Genomic DNA, 22,737 nt, shown 5'->3' with positions numbered 1-22,737 from the left:
TTCCTGTTTCTTCACCTTTGTCAAAACATCTCACATTGTCTCCTATGTATTTTATAAAGGTCTTTTGCAGCTCTATTAAAGCAGCAGCTTCATTTACACTCTCTCTGATCTATATTGATTAAGATTATGAAGCCATTATATGGCTCATTATGTTTGCCTTTACTTACCCCCAATTAAGATTTCAGGTGTCTCCGGTTTTGAGCTAATTTCCAAGTGGCTGCCATCTGGGACATTCTCAAGGAACATGATCAGCTCCTTTTGCAGTGATATATCACATTTAAGGGAGCAGTTCTGTTACATGCAGCCTCATTTTCCATAAGCAGAGTTTTGTGTGTCTTATTTTGGGGGGGGTTATTTAGAAACCAATCATAAGTGCCAAGTTTTGATCTATGGCTGGTAAAGCATTAAAGCTCCTGGTCACAGCTGACAGTTGAAATGCTATTAGGCATAACATCCCCTTGCAATTATCCACAAATCATTCACAAAAAGTGAGTTTTTGAGCTTGGGTGCGCAATAAAAACAGATTCAGATGCAGTAATGAAAAAAAAATTTGGCATATGCAACAAAGGCACCCTTTATAGAAAACTCCGTTTTGAAAGGCAGAGATGAGGATTAGCACAGGGAAGTAATTGGGATCTACTCATCTCTTCTTTGGAGCAAGGTAGCATGAAAGAACAAATAGAGAAGGCACAGGTCACCTCTCAAAAAGTGCGCTGTAAAGAGACCTTCCTATCAGTCCTTTAAGTAAGAGGAGAAGAGCTGAAGGGGCAGTCACCAGAAAGAAAGATTTTCATGGAAAACTAATAGTGAGGAAGGGAACAGAGAACATAGGCTACATTTTGAAATTATGTCAGGCAGAAATGGCACACAGGTGTTATGATACAAGAGCTCTTGCTGGAGCAAGAACCACATCACACAGGATGCTGGCAGGGGAGTATTACAGCAGGCTCTAGGAATTTTCAGCATGGCTTTAAATGTTCCATTATACACTAGGTAATCCTGCAATAAGCATGGATCCATTTTTCAAGATATGGCACAAGGACATAATGACACAATTACTGTGTAATTAATGCAGCTTTTGCTGATTTGCAGAGAAATAACTGACTTGAAAAAGTTTCTTCCATAAAATCTTTCAATCAACAACATGAATGCAGTATCAACCCACTGCAAGTGTGGTCTCAATACCACATGAGAGAAATTAAGTATTGCCCCTGACACGTGTTTTGATAACACTTATGAATGCTTATATTTAACTTTGATAAAGTCATTCTCAATTAAACATCAGTCTCAAAAAAGCCAGAGTGACTGTGTGTCTATACATGTGTGTGTGTATACATATATATAAATATATATACATAAATACATATGTAATATATATGCATATATGTGTGCGTGTATACATATATATAAATACGTCTCACAGAATCATAGGATTTTTTAGGTCAGAAAAGACCTTTAAGATCATTGAATCCAACCATAAACCTAAGATATCCCAGTCCACCACTAAAGCATGTCCCCAAGTGCCATATCTACATGACTTTTAAATACCTTCAAGGGACAGTGACTCAACTACTCCCCCGGGCAGCCTTGACAACCCTTTCAGTGAAGAAATTCTTCCTAATACCTAATCTAAATCTTTCCTGGCGTAACTTGAAGCCATTTCCTCTGGTCCTATTGCTTGTTACATGGAAAAGAGACTGACCACCACTTCAGTATATATGTGTATATACACATGTGTGGATGTGTGTATATAATTCCAGCCCTGCGGTAGTTCTGCCACAGAGAGAGTACAGGTTGTCAGAATAAACAGGTTAAAGTGTAAGATGCTAACACTACATCTCACTCTGCCACTTTTTCAATCAGATCCAGAAGAATGGACAAGGTTTGAGTACATTCAGCCCATAAATTTCTTTACTAGGGAGTGCAGGAGAACAGCACTACTTAGGACCTACCTTGCCCATTTGGTACATGTTTATGCGTTTTTCCTTTCCTAGGGGTTGACTGGCATGATGATGAAGCATTGTTTGTGGCTGTTTTTGTGTCCTCTGTCTCCTCCTCCTCCTCTTCTTCATCCTCATCATCCTGAGAGCTTCCAAAATATACCATGTTGCTGGGCAGGGCCGGAGAACCTGATCATTATAAAGAAATGTCTCATTAGCATCATTACATTCACTTAACGCACTAACCATATTGATCATAACCTACTTCAGTGTCATGCACAGCAAGGGAAGAGTGGGACTCGGAGCTGGAAGGTCACACCAGTGCATGGCTAACTAGAGGGTTTTTATTTATTAGTTTTTACAAACAGGATATGCATTTGCTTGAAAAGCAGGGTTCTCCCCCCCCTTAAGCACATTCTATTCATACTTCAGACAATCAGTCTTGCTACAAGCCCTAATTAATAGCTCTGTGTATTCAGAAAAGGACTAATGCACATGCTTAATTTCAAATTCATGCTCAAGTGCCTTGCTGAAGTCTTAACACATAACTGGAAGCTTACAGCTTTTCCAAACAGAAGAAAAATGAGCAAAAAACCAATCTGCACCACAGAGGTATTTTGAAGTTATCATTACAATAAAGCATCAGCATTTAAAGTTCACAATACTTTGCAGACCACCACAGTATTGTACACAATGTTTTGCAGTATTCTGCAGTAAGAAATAAAGACAAAAGCCAGGACATTGAGAAGCATATTTGCCTAGCAGACTCCTGGGAAGGGAGAAAAAAGAGGAAAGGCCTTCTGATTCCCTGTGTGCTCCTCTTGAGGATGTTGCTTCTCATCTCTTGATTACTTCCCACGACACTCCCATGATTTTTAAATGTACAAATACTGCTGACAACTAATGGGCACCTTCCCATGTGCCCGATATCACTTTCTACTTCAAAATTAGTCTCCTGTCTATCCCCTGCAGGGACAGGCGCCCTAGGAGCCTTCCACTTACTCCCAAAGAAAAAATTTTGGTAAAGAAAGGGAAAAAAATATAGTCAGCACACTTGGATAATAGCAACTTATCACTTCAATTATTTTCCTGCAGCTAAATAAAACAAAAGGACTAAGAGAACTGGGCTAGAGACCAACACAAAGTAGTGGCTATTTGGCTGGTGCTTCCTTAGGAAGCACTTCTGGCTTCAAGCTCTTCAGAACTGCAGTTCTGTGTTTTGTTTGGTTTTCAGCTGTTGGTGTTGCCATTGCCAATAATTAACTAAAGCTTATTTTTTGGTTGCATATTTTCCACTTCCACCAGGTTTGTACAAAACACTCTTCACTATAAAAATTACTTTTTAATTAATGAATTACCTAAATGTGGAACAAAAACTGGGATAGACTGTTTCTGCAATGAATCATCCATTCTTAAGTATACTGGTTTTGATTGGGATGGAGTTAATTGTCTTCATAGTAGCTGGAACAGGGCTGTGTTTTGGATTTGTGCTGGAAATAAGGTTCATAACACTGAGATGCTTTAGCCATTGCTGAGCAGTGCTTGCATGGTGTCAAGGCATTTTTTGCCCTGTTTTTCATGCTGCTCTACTAGCAAGCAGGCTGGGTTGCACAAGGAGCTGTGAGGGGACAGAGCCAGAACAACTAGCCAAAGGGATAATCCAGACCATAGGACACTGTTCTCAGCAATAAGAGCTGGGGGAAGAAGGAGGAAGGTGGGGACATTCAGTGTTACAGCATTTCTATTCCCAGGTAACCATTTTATGTGATGGAGCCCTGCTTCCTGGGGATGGCTGAACACTTGCCTACCAACAGTGAGTAGCAAATGAATTCCTTGTTTTGCTTTGCTTGCAGCTTTGCTTTGCGTATTAAACTGTCTTCATCTCAATCCATGAGTTTCCTTACTTTGACCCTTCCAATTCTCTCCTCCATCCCACTGAGGGCTTAGCCCCTACCTGTAAAGAAACTTGCTTTTGGCCTCTCTAGCAGCCCCTTTGGAATGGTGGCTGCCTCAGGGGCAGAGAGAACTCCTCACCAGCATCCTGTGCTATGTGTGAGTGGTAGCCCTGGGGCAGCCAGGAGAAACACTACAGCAGCATTGAGGGCAGGATGATTCTTCCCCCCCAAACAGTGTATTATTCCATCCAACCTAGACAGAAATGTATGGAGATATATGGTTATCCTGGAGGAAAAGGCTTTTGCATGCCACAGTTCTTATGTTTACATAGACTAATGATCAAATTAAGACTGCTGACATATTTCACGGCATGGAAGCTGTAGCAACTTACAGAAACAAAAAACCTTCACATTTTTTATGCAAGCCCAGAACTTTCTGGCACACTCTAAGCAATCAAACATAGTAGGTAAGAGGTGTTGAGAGGCACATTAATTCTTCTACTCGTAGGAGAGTGGTAAGTCTCAACAGCAACTAACTAGAAGACTCTAAAACAGCTACTCTAGGACAGTGCTGTCTGAAAAATAAATGAGTTTTTCTTCCATCTAGTTACCCAAGCGTGTAGTATGGATTCAGAAACTGGATGCAAGTGCATCTGCTCTTATCAGAATCTGAAGTTTGACACCATCTGACACCACTGTGCACTGACAAATGATGGTGTAAAAGAACCTTACTGTTAGGAACCCTCAAAATTAGATTCAAACACATACTGAAATCTCCCTATTATAATTAGAGAAATACTCAGAAAATGTATCCTTTTGAGACACTTAAAATAGGAGTTCAGATACAGTGTCTGTTCTCTGAGCTTCACCTTCCTTAGAATTCCACATCTCTGAGCTTTTTTCGGCAGCTGCTTTTAACAGCAACCAACAAAAACGTATCATCTGCAATGCAAATGTTTTTATTACAATAGCAATCTTTTTTTTCTTCTTAAAGCACAGAATAAAATACAGTACTGTGTAATTCTGTTTAGAAGGGAGCAAGAGTCTTACCCAAGTTCGAGAGCAGGCACAAACTTCACCTAACTCCTGGTATTCAACTGCTGTAATCTCAGTGCATAAATCTTCTGTCAGAATGACAGTTTTTAATTCTTTCCAATCGAGAACTACAAACAACAATGGTTAAACTGCATTCCTGGGACAGCTGGGACTGTTTGGGAAGTACATTTCCAGAGAAGTTAGACTAGCAACATCCAATAACACAGAAGAGTCCCGCTAACCCTGACTTTATTGATCTAAGTGCTCTGCAATATGAGACCTTAGAGAAAAGCTGGCATTCAGTCTGGGTCTCCTCCCCTCCTTCCCACCAGCTTTCCCTACATATTTATTAAACTTGACTTGCCAAACAGAAAGAAAGAAAAAAAATTCCGGACTTGCATATTTTTGTTCTATTTAAGCATTGTTATGGATGGAAGACTCTGAAAGAAATTTTAGCGCTCTGAGTTTTCTTGCTTAATTTTTGTATTTGAACTATTTTTATCCTCATCTTTTATAATACTGCTTCAGTTCTGGAATAGCCTCAAATAATTTGTTCACAACTATGTGTTAAACTGGTTAAAACCACTTTCACTTTAAGCCTATGTAGCTAAACATGTCCAAAAGGCTGAGAAAACACTGGTTTAAAATATTGAAACAGGCTGCCCAAGCTCAAGACACTGCAAATTCCCTTTATGAGCAAACTGAAGGGAAGACATGCCTGTAAGTACACTTACATGTGATATCATTCAAACTAAAAGAATGACCATCATGTTTATTAAACAACATCTAAGGTGAGAGTGGTTTATGTGCACTGCTGGTTTACACCAAACAAAGAGCTTATAAGCAACACCCCTAAAGCCCCTCTTAACAGAAATAATACTCAGAATTCTCATGACTGAAGAACTAATGAAACTCATATGAATGAAACTGCACTGTGAAGAGTGGAAGCTATGTGATCACTGACCTTCTTTAATAATGATTCCTGTCCTAAATATCCTTCATTCTCTCTGAGATCAGATAGGGATGTGTACACAATGCCACAGCCTACCTGTACAGGGGACCCCACTTGTTACTCAAAGCTACTGATTTATATAACAATACTAAGAAGCGTTACTGTAGCCATGAATGTTCAAGACCACTGGAAATATGAAGAAGAATGTGCCCTCAAGAGCCAGTTTGTTTTTTCCAACTGTATCAGATGGTCAAATAAAATACATTGCCCTTCCTCAAAAACCCAGTCAGTCTTCACTGCAAGTTAAGACCATGGTGGTTTTCCTTACAGACAGACTTTGTTGAGAGTTGTTGCTCTCAGGTTACTCCCTGTGTAACAGTTATTTACCATGAAAATGGTGTATGACAGCAAGATCATAAAAGCCCTCCAAAATGACATGAGAGTAAGGAAAACCGCAGGTTCAGCAGCCACATCTGTACACACACATTCACAGAACATACAGTTGTAGGGGCTTCCCTGATATGTAAAATTTATGGATCACTACTCTCCTTGTTTGTCTCTTCCTGGACACACTCAATAACAGAAACCTATGGGGCAGCTATGCTGGTTCCTTCTTGCACATATTTGCCAGCCAGGCAGCAAGAGTAAAGATGAGTAAACATCCCTCCTCTTCCTCTTGCTCTCTCCAGCACGAAAGTGCGATTCTCAGAACCTACCAAGGGTAAGATAAAGAGTGACACTGGAATTAATAACCAACAGCAAAAGAGAAGAGCGGCAATGCTGCAAATAAAGGGCAACATCTGTGCCTGGGAGGTGGTGCCTGCCAGGTCGCAGCACTCTAGGTATACAATTCCCCACTTCCTCGCTTTCCATCCCCAAGAAAACAGCAGAAAAATCTGCAAGAGAGAGTTACGAGAGCCTGTGGCTGTATCAAATTTTACAAGTCTCCTTCTGTGCTGGGAGCCCCCACGCTGTGCAGGCAGCTGCTACCATGGGCACTGGAGCACATGAAGTGGAGAGTAGGGAGCAGCCCTCCAGAGCTTGGGGAAAACACACAAGCAGCCCTCCACCCTGAGAAACCCACTCTGCCACATACCCCATCAGCAGGTGCCCACACACTCAGCAAATCTGAGGGCAACCTAGAAATTAAATTTGACTTGTCACCACTCCTTTAGAAGACATTTCATGCAGGAACCATCTAGACTGTTGGTGGCTGTGCGGACATTTTTCTTGGCATCAAACATGGCCTACAGAACATCTACCAGCATCTGGCCTCTTCTCATTCATTATACCTGTGCCACCACCTCAACTGTGGCAGTGTAATTTTTTTGTGGGGCCATGTGGTGAATCAGATCAGGGAACTGATTCAGATTAAAATCCCAGACTAAGGAAATTAAAGTCCATTAATAAATGCTGTAACCGTAATGTAATGTTACAAGCTCTGAAGAAAAGATTTGGAAAATTTCTATGCACACTTTTACTTATTGAATGTGTAGCATAATATATCACTTTATGTTATTAAACAAAACATTAAATGCAGTATGTTTCCAGTCTCGTGTAGGACCTGCATGTTTTACATTCTGTCCTGATGATGCCTAGGAGGCACACAATTCCAAAATGCTTCCCCCCCATGCCCCAAGACAGCTGATTTGTTTTGCAGCCAACATTTGTATAAAAGCATATGCTATCACCAAAGATCTGGATGGGGCAATTGCAACACGTTGGGAAGGAAGGAGAAGCCGTGGCAGAAGGAGTAAGCTGTAAGAAAGGCTGCAAACTGCAGCAGCAGCAGAGTAGAAGGGAGGAGCCCAGATGTGCTGGGGCTGGAGAAAGGTGAGTGGTAAGAGGTATGCTAGCAGATGGACACAAGCTGCAGGAGCAACGGGAGAAGGGAGATACGGAAGGGATAATTGACATGAAATAGTAACAAATACAGTAAAGTGGAAAGGACATTCCTGTTAAGGCTGCTCTATACAAGGCATCCATCTGATAGTGCAGTCAACCTGCTGCCCTGATGCAGACATGTGCCACTCACCTTTTCTTGCTTAACAACTCTCACAGTTGAGAGCAGAGAAGCCATGGCCAAAGCCTGGCAGCAACCTGGAGGGAACTTCCTAGCCCTCTCCCCCTCCTCCAAAACACTGGGGAAAGGCCAAATCACCAAAGGTGGACCTCATAGTGAGATTTTGAAAGCCTAACAAATTTCCATGGCTGACTAAGGGATTGCAAGCCATACAGAAAGTTTGGACAGCAGACACAACCCTACGTACCCTCTCCTCACCAGTATGAGAGCTCCTAGGATTGGATACTGCTGCGTGTGGCAAATTTTGAGAGAATCATTAATGATGAGTTGTTTTTCTTAAAACCACTCATCTAGGTTACAATGACCTATGAATTATTACAAAAAGGGAAGACAATCAGCTCTTTCAAAAAACTAGATTTGAAGTATGTTTGGCAACTGTTTCCAGATACTGATACTGAAATTCTCTCTTGAATATTTTTGTCTTTCCTCCTATTGAGAGAGCAACACAAAAGAAAACTTAACTATATAGGAAAAACGATTACCACAACTACACACAAAGTGTGGCCTAATGCATATGAAAGAATGACAAATGTATTTCATGTCCTCTATTACAACATTTTGGTGCTTATACAACAATAAGTACACAGTAAAATATGTGGGGTTTAAGTCATGGTGCTACTTTTAGCAATTTCCTAGGAAAGATGTCACCCTTTGCATGTGCAAAATTCAGGCTCACTACTAACAGTAGGCAGAATTGATGCTTTTGCAGCCTGTACATACAGATGTGTTGACCTCAGCAGCAAGTGCCTGATTAATAGAATAAACTATACTCTTTTTCAGCCATTTTATTTGACTGATGATGTTATTACTTTTTTTTTTTTTGACAAATGTGTAGTTTTCCCTCCTAAATTATGGTTTTGTTTCTCATTAAATTACATTAACTTTTGTCTTGGACTAGCTAAACATGTTAAAAAAACCCTCTGAATTTGGATCTGAAGAGTGGAATCAGAAGTATGGAAAGTGCATATGCTTTGCCAAAAATACTATTTCATTACTCTTCAGAATTAGCTGGCAGTGTTTCTGCAGTATTTACTGAAGTACAAACCAAATGTTTTCATCTGGACAGGATTCAAACTCTGGTATGTTACAACCACAACAAAAATCATCTCAGTCCAAGAGCCTTCTCTGTAATTTGGACTGTGGTTTCTGCAAAATTGGAGGATTCTTCTCGATGAATTATTTACACCAACTCCCCCTGTAGCTCCTCTCTTTTTTTCCCCCTAACAATTAAACATAACCCAGATGTGCTTTGGAAAAATCTTAAAACAATTTAAGACATCAGAATGATTTAAGCACAGGGCAGGTCAAGGTATGCGGGACTTTAGCCCGCCCCAGAAAAGCACACAGCATGCCAAGCCCTACAGTGAGCCACGTTCAGAGGTTTGGCTTCTCTGACACACAGCCCCATTTTGTGGCTGAATGCAGGTGGAAAAACCTTACCTCTCAAATGCTCCTGATGTGCTGGCATCTCAATGCTTAACATTTAGGGCCTGCTTCTCATTTATTATATGTCCTACTTACTATGTTTTGGCAGGACAAAGCCAACTCCCTGAAGTGCAAATATATGTAATTTATGCCTGCACCTTATGGTAGTTTTAACAAGCCAGGCTAAAGGAGTACAAACTGCATAAACTCTATAGGAAAGAGCAATTGCAGTTCACTTGTGTGATTCCACCTGCAGGAACAGTCCCAGAGGGAGCTCCTCAGTGCCTGAGCGAGAGGGAAGAAAAGGCCATCCCAAATACGGAATTAAAACAGAGCTCCAACTCTTCCCTCTGCTGCCACCGTATGAATCACAAGGTGCCACTGGTGTCACAGCTAATTTATCAACTAGCGCAGCAACATAAACCCCATTTTCTTCTCAGTCTGTTCTTCAAACTAGTAGAGCTAAACCCAAAAACCTAAAGAAAATTCTTCCTTTTCTAGGGAAATGGAGCAAGGGTGAAGAAATGAGTGAGTATGCAGGAAAAAAAAAAAAAAAAACCAACCGAAGGTTGACTTTCCAAACTTAGCAAAACACTCCAGAGTAACAGAGTACTCAAAATTTTAAAAAACCAAAGGAGTGCTTCTCATATTTACAATTTGTATCTGACAATCCCAAAATAATTTCACTCCACCAGCCCGAATAGATTTTACAGTGAACCTCAAAACCAACCCTTTCCACATGCACTTCAAACCCCAACTTCATGTTCCCTTCCACCAAGAACAAAACAAATATAGAAGTTTCAAACCACTGTGATGCCATTCCCAAAAAGCTACCAGGCTGTGTTTCATACCCAAGAGATCCTGGGCCCCACCCCTAGCACAAAATCAGTCATTTGAGTAACACTGAACCTATGGCATATTCCCAGGTTAGAGAAACGGGCTCAGAGGTTTTTGCCTGGGATGAAGGGCAGGAATTGCCTTTGCCAGGATACTTTACATTCCCCACCTGGGCAGTGAGCTTTTGAATTGCTGCTGCCATGGCAGCACTCAGATTTTATGCCAGTAGCTCATCCATAATCAATGTCCAGCTATGTCAATGCCTATATACAGAGTTAAATATTTATCCTCATTTTACAAAAAACTAAGCAACTCACTGAGAGATTCGGAGTGAATCTGTGGCAAATACAAAAGCTAAACCTCAAGATCAGTCTCCCTTTTCAGTCAGTAAACTGCATCCTGTGGCTTTTTGCAGGGGTAGATATTGGGGTCATTGACATCAGAAAGGGCTCAAAAACTGGAAGAAACTTTAATTCAGCTCTAGTACTACACACAGGATACTCTATCTTACTTCATTCGGCACCTCTTCCCATCTCTTAAATCTCCCAGTAGGCACACACTGACATGAAATTCCATCTTCCACTGGAACGGATGCCTGGCGGTTTGGCACTCCAGCAGCACTCCATTCCCTTGGGAAGAAATAATGCCATGATGGTGGTCACCAGGCTCTTCTCTCTGTACTTCACACATGTGCTGTTCACTGCGAGCCTGTATAATCACTTCTCCCTGCCAACACTGATTAATTACTCTTGTCCTAAACCACAAGAATTGCTTGGTAGCTCATGTTCCACAGGTGGCCTAAATGGCTGCACATAAGAGAAGTATCTAATATTCTACACTTCAATGTTACTCCTAACTTTAAACCAGAAATTTTTGAGATTACAGTTACTAAATACAAACTTATTTTTATTAAAGGATTTGTGCAATTAAAATTCAGCACCCTAACGTTTATTCTTGGATTTTTCAATCCATCCTAAAATTTTCGTTTCAAATACTAAATGATTTAGTAATAAAATCAATTACAATTTTTCTTCCAGTATTTTAAACGAATTATTGCATGTCTGCATGTTTTAATGTTATTTTGGAATTATAAAAACTAACCCAGACTTAAAAGAAGCTCATACTTTTGGATAGTGTCAGCATTTCATTGCTTTGCTTCCACCCTAATCAAGTTGCTGTGCCGTTCAATCTGCTTACTCTGATGTGGTGAGCAAGTCTCCACGGTGCCAATGGCTGGTGCTTCAAGAATGTGACTGATCCAAGTCAGCAGCTCTCCAAGTACAGCACACGTTCATTACCGTACCTATTGACACTGAACTAACAGCAAACATACCTTTTGCCTTGCTGAAAGATAGGCAAATTAACAGTTGTTTTCTGACATGCCATAAATTAAGAGCTCCCAAGTTTTGGTTCTGGGGGCTCTCCCATTGTAATCGAAAATCTCTGCAGGTATGAACTGACACAGTCAACCTCTCCTATCAGGACTCAAAAGAGAAGACTGGGATCAAAGGCCCCTAAGCCTTTCTACCGCCCAAATATAGGTGTTTAAAAGAATAAAAAGCCTGTTTAAGAGCACACTGCACTACAAGTTAGAAGTTACTGAAGTTCACACAAACATGATATAGTGAAAATTTTTATTTGGACTTTGCCCAATTGCAACAAATTATCAGATTATTAAGTCAAAACAGCATTCAAAGAAAAAGAACAACCACATGTTTTGCGGAATAGAAGAGCCTGAAAACTCAATTTGTGAGATCTCAATTAAACCATCTTTATTTAGGAATCCCTGAAATTCTCTAGCATGTAACTCCCAGAGGCTCAGCTTAATTAGAAAACTGATCATGGGAAAACTTCTTAAAATGTAGTCTCCTAATCACAGCCTTCCTGTTACCACCTTTTGCCAAAGATCTGTTGCTCACAGGGAGTTGTTTCTCCTTCCTCCTCTAGTCTGATATTTGACTCATGATATTTTAACCTCTAAATAATTACAAAGAGCAAAGGTAACTTAAATGCACTGTAACAGAAGCTATTAAGAAAAATATGATCAGAGGCAGAAAACACAGTAAAAGTGAGAGCTGTTGTACAACCACACAGAGATGACACACTCGTATCTACACACTGCTGAAAGATGATACTAATTATGCCTCTGGCAAAGGGCATACAGGCTCCTTCAAAGAAGCTACTAAAGATAAGAACACTGCAGACAAACACTTCAGAGATATCTGTATAATTCCCTTCCTTGTGTTGAAAATTCTAGGTCACAATTTAATAAAATACGAAAAAGAACCCACCAACTTTTTTAAAAGGAGGATTTTAAAATAATAGAAAGCAGAGGAGCCTTGCCAAGTTTGGTCAGTTTAGAAATGTATTCCAAGGTGCTCAGATATTCATCAACTGTTACAGCTTTTTCACTGTGCTCCACTTACCTTTAAAAAGTAATTAGTACAGTGTATTATCAAATCAAGAGTTTGAAAAACAAACTAATTAAAAATATGTCTAAAGCTTTAGTGTTCTGGATAATGAAACCAAGCAGGTTATCTTGGTTAAATTATTTCCCTTTGAAATTACAGGATGCTAATGGAGTGGCAGGGGGAGTTAAAATTATTTGTATCATTAGATTTTCTTACACATACCAGGACAGGTAAATGGTACTTTTTCTCCTAAGTATGGGACCTTATGCATGTCAAGGGCCTTCCTTCCACACTGTAGCATGATAGTATTGCTCCTTCACTGACAGAATTCAGCTGCTCCCACTCAAAATAAACCCCGCAAGAACAATGAAGAGTGAACCTCGAGTGGTGACAGGATTATTACCTTTCTCTGTTTAAAACCAGAAAATAAAAGTACACACTGACATGTGAATTCATGGTGGAATTTGGTCAAAGGCTGGACTTGGTGATCTTGAAGGTGTTTTCCACCCTTAATGATTCATTATTCTATTGTGTGGCAAATTTATGCTCTGCTTCTGACACCGCTGGGGGGTGTGGTGGGACAAGGACAGAGAAGACCACTCAGTTGCATTCCCACCAATCCTGGGAAAGACTCCTTTGCCCAAAAAAAGACTTTGATTGTGAATCCAGGGACTGTATCACCAGAGCATTTTGAAGGACTAGGACCTAATATAGTCCTAACTTAATTTTTTTTTTTTAATTAAACAAACATGGCGATTTACTGTTCTGGATCTTATCACTACTACACTTAAGATTTTTGAACTGCTGAACAACAACCCTGTGAGTGTGTTTTTATTTCCATGCAATTGCATGTTGCATTTCATCGTCAAAGAACAAAAAGACAAAGCTGGACACATGCAGCTGGACAGAAGTCAGAACAACCACCTGTTGCGGTGCAACAGTTCTGAAACCTTCAACACATCAATAAATAATAGCACGGAGGCTCCAAATCAAAATAAATCCCTTCCAAAAAATCCCAAGTCTTCCCTATGCAGGGTCTTAGTAAGCTACTGGCTCTTCCCTCTCCAAGCTCACTAGGCACCACCAGAAGAGTAGAACCCAACTAAGCCTGCCAGTGCCCTGGAAAGCCACTTCTGGGACCTTTCTGGAGCTGGATGTACCATCACACTGCTATATGAACTCCCTACAAGCATTAGCAACCAGCTTCCATCTCCTTTTTCTGAAATAGACACATCAAAAGAGACAGCCACCTGGAGCTAAACATTCCCAGAGGCCAAATGGACACAACCTCAGGCAGCCAGGACCTCTTGAAGGACACAGTAGTTCAGGCACTGAAGCCATAACGATGAAAATACAAGTATGAACAACCCAGTCCTCCCTCCAAGCCACAGCACTCTCCTGATCCTCCACAGAGAAGGATCCAGGTAGCTGATGTCCAAGAAGATTCCCCCACCTCTTTTTAACTGGCTCTTTTCACGTTTTATACAGGGGTGATGGAGTAATAAGCTTGTGGGGGTGCTGAAACAGAAAGCTGACAGCTTTCCCTTTCTGCTTTTCTTCAGACTGTTTAAGCACACCAAGAACTTGCTATGTGTGGCACTCAGAGCAGACTTTCCCTTGTGGTTTTTAACATAATTGTAATTGTGATCTTGCCGTCTGAATGCACGTGTTGTCAGAAATGTACGAGTACTCCTGCATACTGAAGAAATTAGGAATGAATTGGAAGTTCTTAACTGACAGTACAAAACATCAATTATGCCACAGATGAATAACAAAGAAGAAAATTACAGGTGCAAGAGCTAAACAGCCATTGATTTAAATAAAAATAATAATACTTTAAAAAAATTTTTTAAAAAAACCAAACCAACCAACCAACAACAACAAAAAAACCAACAACATGAAGCACTGGAATACGACTAAAGTACCCATGCTTCCCATTTGCATTGCTAAACCAGAATGCTAAGAGAGTGCTAAGAGAGTAGGAAATGAAAGTGGAGATAAGTGACACCCCCACACAGGTTGCCTTTCTATAAGTGCAAGTGCCTTCAAAGCTATAAATAACACATGCTTAGTTAGCAAGCAGTGGAAACAAGTGTGTGAATGCAGCCATGTGTACTCACACACAGACACACACACACAACCCCCATCTGACTCTTCCCACCAACAACTGTGGCAGTTGGCCCAGATCACAGCAGTGACATGCTGCCAACAGACTGATCAACCTCACACTAAATTAGAAATACATTTCCACAGATTATATTTCAGAGGACCATGATGCCACTTTAAACTCCATTAGATTCTGCTCCTTTCCATCCTTTAAACAAACACAAAGGCTACCAAATCACCCTCCTCTATCCCCTCCACCCACCTGCTTTACCAGAGGTCCCAAAAGGATGGAGGCTCCATACTGGATGTGAATCAAGTTGGATAAATTAGCAACCAGTCTAAAGGTACCACTAGCCTAAAATCTTATAGAAGAGAAGAAAAACGAAATCAAACCACACTGCATTAAGGTGAGAAAGCCTCAGCAGGAAGCTACGGGTGGTGTTGATCACAGCTGTCCACAGATGCAACAGAGACCTACGAAAGGGGAACTCCAATGCAAGTGCTGAAAGATTCAGCCCACTAGGTAAGACTTTTGCAGACAAAGCCTATCTGTAACAAATGCACACCCTTTCAGCAGGTAATGGGACAAAAAAACAGCAAAAGGCATCATTCCAGCACAGAGGACGGAGCAGTGACTAAGGAGACAAGGAAAGCACCTATAGAGAAACATACCGCAAGAGATAACATGACCATTGGGGGATTAAACTGAAAGACGCTATCTTCAGTACATGACTTGGGACACAGGGCCATGGAAAGTCCTAAGAAAAATGACCACTCAAGTAACATCTCCTTCTCTAGCTTAATCTAGACACTGAGCTGTACCTCACGCTCAGGTCCCCCAAGTTCGACATGCAGGCTTGCAGACACACAGCCCATTGATCCCAGACACACCACACAGCTCCAGCCAGGCTCAGGCACCTGTTACTGTGAGGTGATTCAGGTATCTCACTCCACAATTTCAGATGTGTCGTTTGTACTTGGGTTGCTGAGAGGAGGAGCTCACCTGTTTTAATTATCAACACAGGAATAATGCAGCTCTTGAGGTGGACAAGAACAATGGCAACCCCTCCACCCACTGTCAGATGGAAAGCCTGACTCAGATTGAACAATAAAGGACAGTGAGTAGGCAGAGATGGGGAATTTCCAAGAAGATTTTCTCCTCTTGCAGGAACAAGTACACAAGCAAGTTAAGCACTTCTTCAGTTTATAGTCAGACAAAACAAAGGAGGATGGGGAGGACTTAAGGGAGCTAGACAAAATCCTATTCAGGGTATCAGAGAGCCAAGCATAAAAGACATTTCTTTTTGCACTATTACCAGGCTCATTTTATTATCTTTAGAACCACGAACTCGAATGCTCCTGCTGAAGAATTGCTGAGAGCTGAAATGCACGCAATACATTCAAGTGCAGCTCCAGTACATTTGTCTGGCTGTTGCTTGGTGTGCAGCGCTACAGCTCCTTCTGTGAATGAGACTGTGCCCCAGGGCTGCTGCAAGACACCTACCTCGAAGACAGAGGAAAGTGAGAAAATCTTCTGTCTTAGGCTTCCTTTTGGAGAGGTCAGAAATCTGAGTGACAGGAGGGGGTAACAACGGCTCCACTATCTTTATTGGAGTTGTGCTGGGACTGTTTGGCTGGGACTGAGCAAACTTCCTTTGTGCTTGCAGCCTTGGCCTGTGGAAACAAGAGCACATCAGAAACATGTTAGGCAGAAAACATAAAAATTTACCTTTTAGAAGAGAGAGACAGAGACCTGAATCCATCTCCTACCAGTACCAAATCCCCGGGGTCAATTATGAAGACAGTATTTTATTTGTTTTATCCTTTGGTATCTTCTGCTACAATTTGGAAAACCAGAAAGGGAACAGCTTGACTGTAAAATCTGTGACTACTGTTTCATATGTTCTGAATGTCTTCTTGCACATGATACAATTACAGTTTACCATTCACTTATTTGGAAATTAAATCTGTATTTTGCACCATGAAAATGTCTTTTTTTTTTTTTTTTGTTAAGTGTTAGTGCTCATTGCTTTCTGTTTTTAATTAATTTACAAATTAGGTTTATTTTAGCCCCATTAAGGTTTTAATTTATTCCAATCTGCTAGAATCTTATTTCCATAAATACGTAATAATAGATAAGGTATATATATTTGTGCCCAGTTCTTAAAAAAAAAAATCAAAACCTTTAGGAGAAGATCTTTTTGACAGGGAAGACATCAGGTCAAAACCTTAAGATTTTTGTTTGCTTGGCCACAGCCCAGAAGACAATAAGCAAAGAGGTTGGCAGTGGGGTTAAGTAAGATTTGGGATAAATTTGTAAGAATGAAGGACATGCATGGAGTGAATTTGTTCAGTCCTGGTACTGGGCAGTGGAGTGGCACTCTCTGATTAGTTTTACAGCATGCCTGAGTACGGCTGCAGGAAACGAACGGCTGCAGGTGGTTTTGGCAGTTCGCTGCAAATAATTTCAAGCCCATCTGAAGGCTCTGATTAACTGCTAGGTAGCAGTGAATATGATTTTCTTTAATATGTCTAGAATGTAAATTGGTATTAGGGAAAGCACTTTGGGGCAGGACAGATACCTGGAGGGGGTCTCACTGGGATCCTGGCTCAGCTCAACATATAAGAACATGCTAATTTCTCACTTAAGCAACTGGGATTCTAATTATGATCTATCTTTATTACAGCTTCAAAAAGGAGAGAAGCTACAGAAAGAACTTAAAACCTTGTTGAGAAAGGATGCAATTTTATGTCATTTTCTTCCCTAATAGCAGAGTATTTACATAATGTCAAAGTGAAACATATCAAACAACACTGAAGGGAAGCCCAGGTCTTGTCACTCCACAGCAGCCTTGACTGTTGTGACTTAAGGAAAGCACAGTTATCATTCAGTATGGATGCAACACATAATTGGCAAACCTTTTGTTTTTCACGGGTATTAACCTAAAATATTTGGGTAATAAGAGGTTTATTACTGTATTTTAAAATTCTGCAATCATGTCACTAAGATAGCAAAAAAAAATATTGAAAATCCCAGCAGCGTTTGTATGAATATACACGTTCCCTAATGACAACAAAGAGCAAAAGTAACATTCAGCAGTTTTCTCCCTAAACTCTGCATAAAATTGTCCATGTCCTCACTATCCAACCCCCACTGCCCCGAACAACAAAACATACCAGCCATTCTTAGTGCTTATTTTCATCTCCTCCATGGCAAAAATAACCTGGTGTTTACAAATTTTTTTATCATGGTGCTTATAATTTGTGAACTGGAAACGAAAGACTATTTAACATGTATATTTCCTCATATCTATGAACAATTATCTTTCTAGAATGAAGGTGTTGTATAGATCTGCCTGTATCTCCACAAAATTACTCAGATTGCTTTGCAAAGCCCCATTCCTTCACACAGACTGAGGACTCCCGCACAGGATGAATGGGATTTTAATTTCAAGCAACTACATTTCTATCACCAAAACCATACATGCAGCCAGAGAAAAACGCTTTGTGTTGGCTTCTGTTCTGCACAAAACATATGCTCTCTCGGCAAAAAACAGACTATAAAGGTTAGCAAGCATCCCCGCTTTCTGCACAGCAATTTTCTCCCACTGATGTGCTTCATCAGCCAGGCTGTTAAAAACATTCGCCCACCCAATCTCTGCATCTCTGTACCTGCTCAAATCTCACATGAGCGATGATAAGCAAGAAGGACGACTACCACCCCAAAAAGTAAAGGTTAAGCCTGTTTCACAGTTCAAATGTAACCGTTTGCAGCAAGAATCATCCACACTGGTTTGTAGTATCCCTATTATCAGTTGCCAGAGCACTGAAAGAGGATTAGAGAATGACTTGCAAGTTTGGCATAGATATGAAATGAATTAGTGAACTGAAAGCACTTTTGGTTTTGTCTTTGAAAGTACACTCTATGCTGGCGTTTTTCTCTGGGACAAAAAAAACCCCTGTGGGGCATGGAGCCTGGCCTGGCAGCATCACAGGCTCTTCACTACCCTTGGGGGCCCTTGACTTCAGCAAGGACAGAGAAAATGCCAGGTCTTACCTCCACTTACAACCATGAACTTTTGCCCCTTCCCCAGGGAGGCTGTGGAGACTTGTTGCTATGTGGGCAGATGTGTCCGAGATGCTTCTCCTCTCAAACCAGTGTTGAAGATTGCTGTACTTCCATCTGCTCAGTGTGACCTCACCAGTGCCACACAAACAGGCCTCCTTATGAAATATCCATCTTTTATTAAAACCACGAGTTACAGGGTGGAAATATCACTGATTCAATTTACGAACACTAGTAAATGAAGGCACTCTTTTATGACTGCAGCATCCTTTAGGTTTCTGCAACAACTACTGTTCCTTTCATGGATACGTATGTGCTCCACAGGCTTCTACTTCAGTGCCTGAGAGTGCATACAGAGTGAGCTGTGAGCAAGAAATAAGCTATTCTGTAGCTACAGCATACTGGGACGATGAATCAAGATTAGGAAGCAAAAGACGTTCTTAAGCAGCCCTTACTTCAGATTTATGTAAACATGACCAATTTCAAAGGTGGGCCAGCAAAGGAAAAACACGCATATTTCAAAACACTGGCAACCACTAGAACTGTTTCTTTGTGAAGGCATGTATGCACCTTAATAAACTTGTATGTCCCCATGAAAACCTCTAGCAGCATAAAGCCAATTATTTCAGGTATGGTTTCACATTACACTTAATCCAATTTAAGTGTGAAACTGCTGCCAAAGAAGGATTGTACCCTCCTTCTTCACTACAGTTACACCAGATGAAGCATAGCAAGTTGTACTCACACACCACTTCTGAGCAGGGAAGAATAGAAGTGGTAAAAGTGCTCAGAAAGACACTGTGTGTGTATGATGGTGTCTGTCAAAAATTTAGAGAGGAACAGTGTGGCCAGGAGGACCAGGGGGCAGTGACTGTCCCCCTGCACTCAGCACTGGTGAGGCCACGCCTCGAATTCTTGTCCAGTTTTGGGCCCCTCACAAGAAAGACATTGAGGTGGCAGAGCATGTCCAGAGAAGGGCAACAGAGCTGGTGAAGGATCAGAAGCACAAGGCCTGTGAGAAGCAAGTGAGAGAGCTGGGGGTGTTTAACCTGGAGAAAATGAGGCTCAGGGGGAATCTCATTGCTCTCCACAACTGCCTGAAAGGAGGGAGTTGCCGCCAGGTGGAGGTCAGTCTCTTCTCCCAGGCAACAAGTGACAGGACCAGAGGTAATGGCCTCAAGTTGTACGAGGGGATGTTTAGACTGGATATTAGGAAAAGTTTCTTCACAGAAAGGGTTGCAAAGCACTGGAGTAGTCTGCCCAGAGAAGTGATTGAGTCACCATCCCTGGAGGCATTAAAAGACACATGGATGTGGCACTTAAGGACAGGGGTGGACTTAGCAGTGCTGGGTTAATGGCTGGAGTTGATGACCTCAAAGGTCTTTTCCAACCTAGATGAATCCAGGATTGTTCAAATGCCTAACATCACACCCATGGCTTTGCTCTTTGCTTCTTAATGCAATGATTTCTGCTGGAATGGCCTATTTAGCACGCATTTGGCAACAACAGACAGATTGGCATGAGCAGCAGAAAGAACAAAAAAAATCCTGTTTCTGTCCTCAAAATAAATTGCTCACTTTGTCCTCATTGAGAGGGTACACACTATGTAAGGCTTATAAATACGAAAACAGAAAAAACTTCACAAGACAGAAAAGGATGAGGAAAGAACTCAACATAATCCCACATCTAAATGTCATGTGAACACCCAACACACAGCCAGAAATATCTAGACTATTTAAAAATAAACAGTAAACCACCTTCTCTCAACACAATCTTATTTTCCTTCTACTGCTTTTGAGAGACTTTAAACACGTAACTATGACACAAAGTTCAAAAAAGCCTCAGCCTGAGGAAGTCCCACCTCCTTTGGGTACGCTTTTCTTCTACTGAACTGACTGTTTAGGTCTGAGAAAGTAAATTTCAGCCAGAGACTAAAACTCTGAAACAAAACTATCCTGGTTGCAAAAACTCAGACTGCGCTACAAAACATTTCTCTCCCAATACAAATATACTTTTTGAAGCTTTTCTAGAGTAGAATTTGGTTTTAGTTGAATATTTCAAGCAAATTGCATTCTTTATAATTAAAAGACTGCAGTCTGTGTGTTAACTAAAAATACTTCAGAATGTCTTTTAAAATAGAATATCCTAGCACCATTCCTTTAGCTTGTAAAAAAGCTCACATTTAGGAAAAGACTTAATACACAAAGGCAGTCTTTTCTTTGCAAAGCAAAGCTCAGGCTAGTAGTACCAGTCTGTGTCAAATTTAGTAAACAATAATATTCTAGATAACAATGCATGTTGTGCTAGCCACAAATCAAGTATTAAACTATCAGTATGTGAAATTTATTTGTACATTGGTACAAAAATCGGACTCTTTTCAGTTTATTACTCCATAACTCCTAAGCAAAAATGAAGCATAAGTACTATAAAACATACACAAAAACAAATATGCACAATCGGAGTTGCAATATATTTGCATTCATACTAACCTATTTACAGAAATTTCTGGGTTTGAGAGGCTGTTCTCATGCCTGAGCATGTCAACTGGGAAGAGATTTGCAAAACAAACTATCTTCTGCGAACATTCTCTAATCTCCAGCAAACTGCAGGTTTTCACAAAACTTCCTGACTAGTTTGTGCTACAATATGTCCTTGCTGTTTGGTCTCCTTACCTTTCACTTACTCCTTGAACTCCACTTTTGCTTTTGTCTTTTCCTGCTTTTTTGTAGCCTGATGTTTCCTTTTTCTTCATAACAGCACGACAAGGAGTTAGGTTTCCAAAAGCTATAGGAACCATAGCTGAAGTAGCTGCTTGAGCAGTACAGTTTTGTGACTAATTCCCATTTTCCTTCTCAGTGTAATGTGCTTTTTACTTAACAATTAAGGGAAGGCTCTGGCATAGCTGGGCACTCTACCTCACAAATTTTGTTCTGACCACTCCATGCTGCTATCATTACAGCTTACCTTCTGCTGTGTACCTGGGTTATTTACTTCCTTGCAATGACATTTTGCTGGCATGGTGAAATACTTATCTCTGAGGTTTACTTGGCTCTGAACGCCTGATCTCGATGAGGTCTGAAGTGCACCATCTTTTAGTCTCATTGGAGGTGATAAACCAAGTATGTAAATTGTGTAACTGCACCCTACAGCGTGGCACTCGGCCTGGCACACAGCACGTCTGTACAGAAACATTCACTTGTGTGTGCAGCTTTGTTTAGCAAGGTAAACTTACCCAAACGTGACAGGCTGCAGAAATATTCTGCCCTCACTTAAAAGTAAACAAGTAATTTAAGCTTTACTAGTCAGGTGTCTGCTGGAAATCAGATGATTATCAAATGTGTAATTTCCACCTCAAAAAAAATCCACCATGTGACAGGCACTTCTAGGCAAGCTCAAGATGTGCATGCAAAACTTGTTGCTGGAGGTATCATTCTTCATGGGATGAGCAGGAAATCTTTATCACTATCACATGTGCCAGCAGGAAGCATGGCTAAACTACATTTTACCCTTTCAAGACTCAGAGTTAAGTCCTAAGACACTCCCTCCCAACAGTAAGCTTTTAGAAGACCACCAGTTCATGTGACCAGGGCTCCAAACTTCAAACCAAAAAGTTGTCTACATCCACAATGCCAAAACTTAAATGAAACATATTCTTTTTTCTCTCAACTGTGAGGGTAAACATTTGGATAATAAAAAAAAAAGATGGGAAAAAAATTCCCAACGAAACACAAGATCTTGTTGGCTGTCTCTGGAGCACACCTGAGTGCACGTGTTGGCTCTGCTGGCACTAGGCAGCGTTTCTGTCTGTACTCACACACCTCTGCCACCACAGTGTCCCAAGCTACGCTGGCAGGTGAATCAATGGCACCACACCAAGAGCAAGAAAGCAGGCAAGCGAAGGAGTCCTGTGAACTGCATTTCCTCTCCCACATGCCCCAAAGCTACTGGGATAGCATTTTCTGCCCGTATCAGTGGTTATCTGTTGCC

At 40.9% G+C, this 22,737-nt stretch overlaps 1 protein-coding gene across 1 annotated transcript in view; it reads right to left on the bottom strand.

Annotated features, from left to right (window-relative positions):
• Nucleotides 1–22,737, bottom strand: part of JARID2 (jumonji and AT-rich interaction domain containing 2) — a 213,779-nt gene that overhangs the window by 45,493 nt on the left and 145,549 nt on the right. Inside the window, exons 4-5 of the mRNA XM_082284973.1 lie at nucleotides 16,189–16,358; nucleotides 1,953–2,129 (exon numbers count right to left, since the gene is read on the bottom strand). Of these exons, the coding sequence (XP_082141099.1) occupies nucleotides 1,953–2,129; nucleotides 16,189–16,358 (347 nt within the window). The remainder of the gene's footprint in view (nucleotides 1–1,952; nucleotides 2,130–16,188; nucleotides 16,359–22,737) is intronic.

Source organism: Coloeus monedula (assembly GCF_965178545.1).
Source record: "Coloeus monedula genome assembly, chromosome: 1".
Taxonomy (NCBI): domain Eukaryota; kingdom Metazoa; phylum Chordata; class Aves; order Passeriformes; family Corvidae; genus Coloeus; species Coloeus monedula.
Note: the sequence above shows the minus strand (reverse complement) of the source record. Positions and strands in the feature narration are given on the sequence as shown.